At 41.1% G+C, this 343-nt stretch overlaps 1 protein-coding gene across 30 annotated transcripts in view; it reads right to left on the bottom strand.

Annotated features, from left to right (window-relative positions):
- The window catches only part of LOC119582032 (eukaryotic translation initiation factor 4 gamma 1-like), a gene marked incomplete at its 3' end in the record, with an annotated part of 189,642 nt that overhangs the window by 16,364 nt on the left and 172,935 nt on the right, over positions 1 to 343 (bottom strand). For all 30 annotated transcript variants that reach the window (XM_037930243.1, XM_037930242.1, XM_037930257.1 and 27 more), the window contains 1 exon segment: positions 7 to 87. In XM_037930243.1, coding sequence (XP_037786171.1) covers positions 7 to 87 — 81 coding nt within the window.

Genomic DNA, 343 nt, shown 5'->3' with positions numbered 1-343 from the left:
ACTCACCTTCACGAATTGCATAGCATCCGTCTTGATCTTCGGCTGCGTCCTCGTGATCCTCGAGGGAACATACTCACTTGTTTTATCCTGGCGAGGGAAACGAGCATATTACAATGTCCGATATAACGAATTCAGTTTTTTTGGACCTATCGCACAAGGATATGTCTTCCTAACTCGAAACAAATATTTTTTTTGACCTATCGCACAAGGGTAATGTCTTCCGAACTCGAAACACATGATATAAACATCAAAAAAATAAAAACGAACCAACTCTAATCATTTAATAAACAATCAAAATAATCCCTGACGGACACCCAGCAAATCCAAAATCCCCCCCCCCCCC

The sequence above is a fragment of the Penaeus monodon genome, chromosome 15 (assembly GCF_015228065.2).
Source record: "Penaeus monodon isolate SGIC_2016 chromosome 15, NSTDA_Pmon_1, whole genome shotgun sequence".
Taxonomy (NCBI): domain Eukaryota; kingdom Metazoa; phylum Arthropoda; class Malacostraca; order Decapoda; family Penaeidae; genus Penaeus; species Penaeus monodon.
The sequence above is the reverse complement of the archived record's forward strand: the minus strand, read 5'-3'. Positions and strand labels throughout refer to the sequence as shown.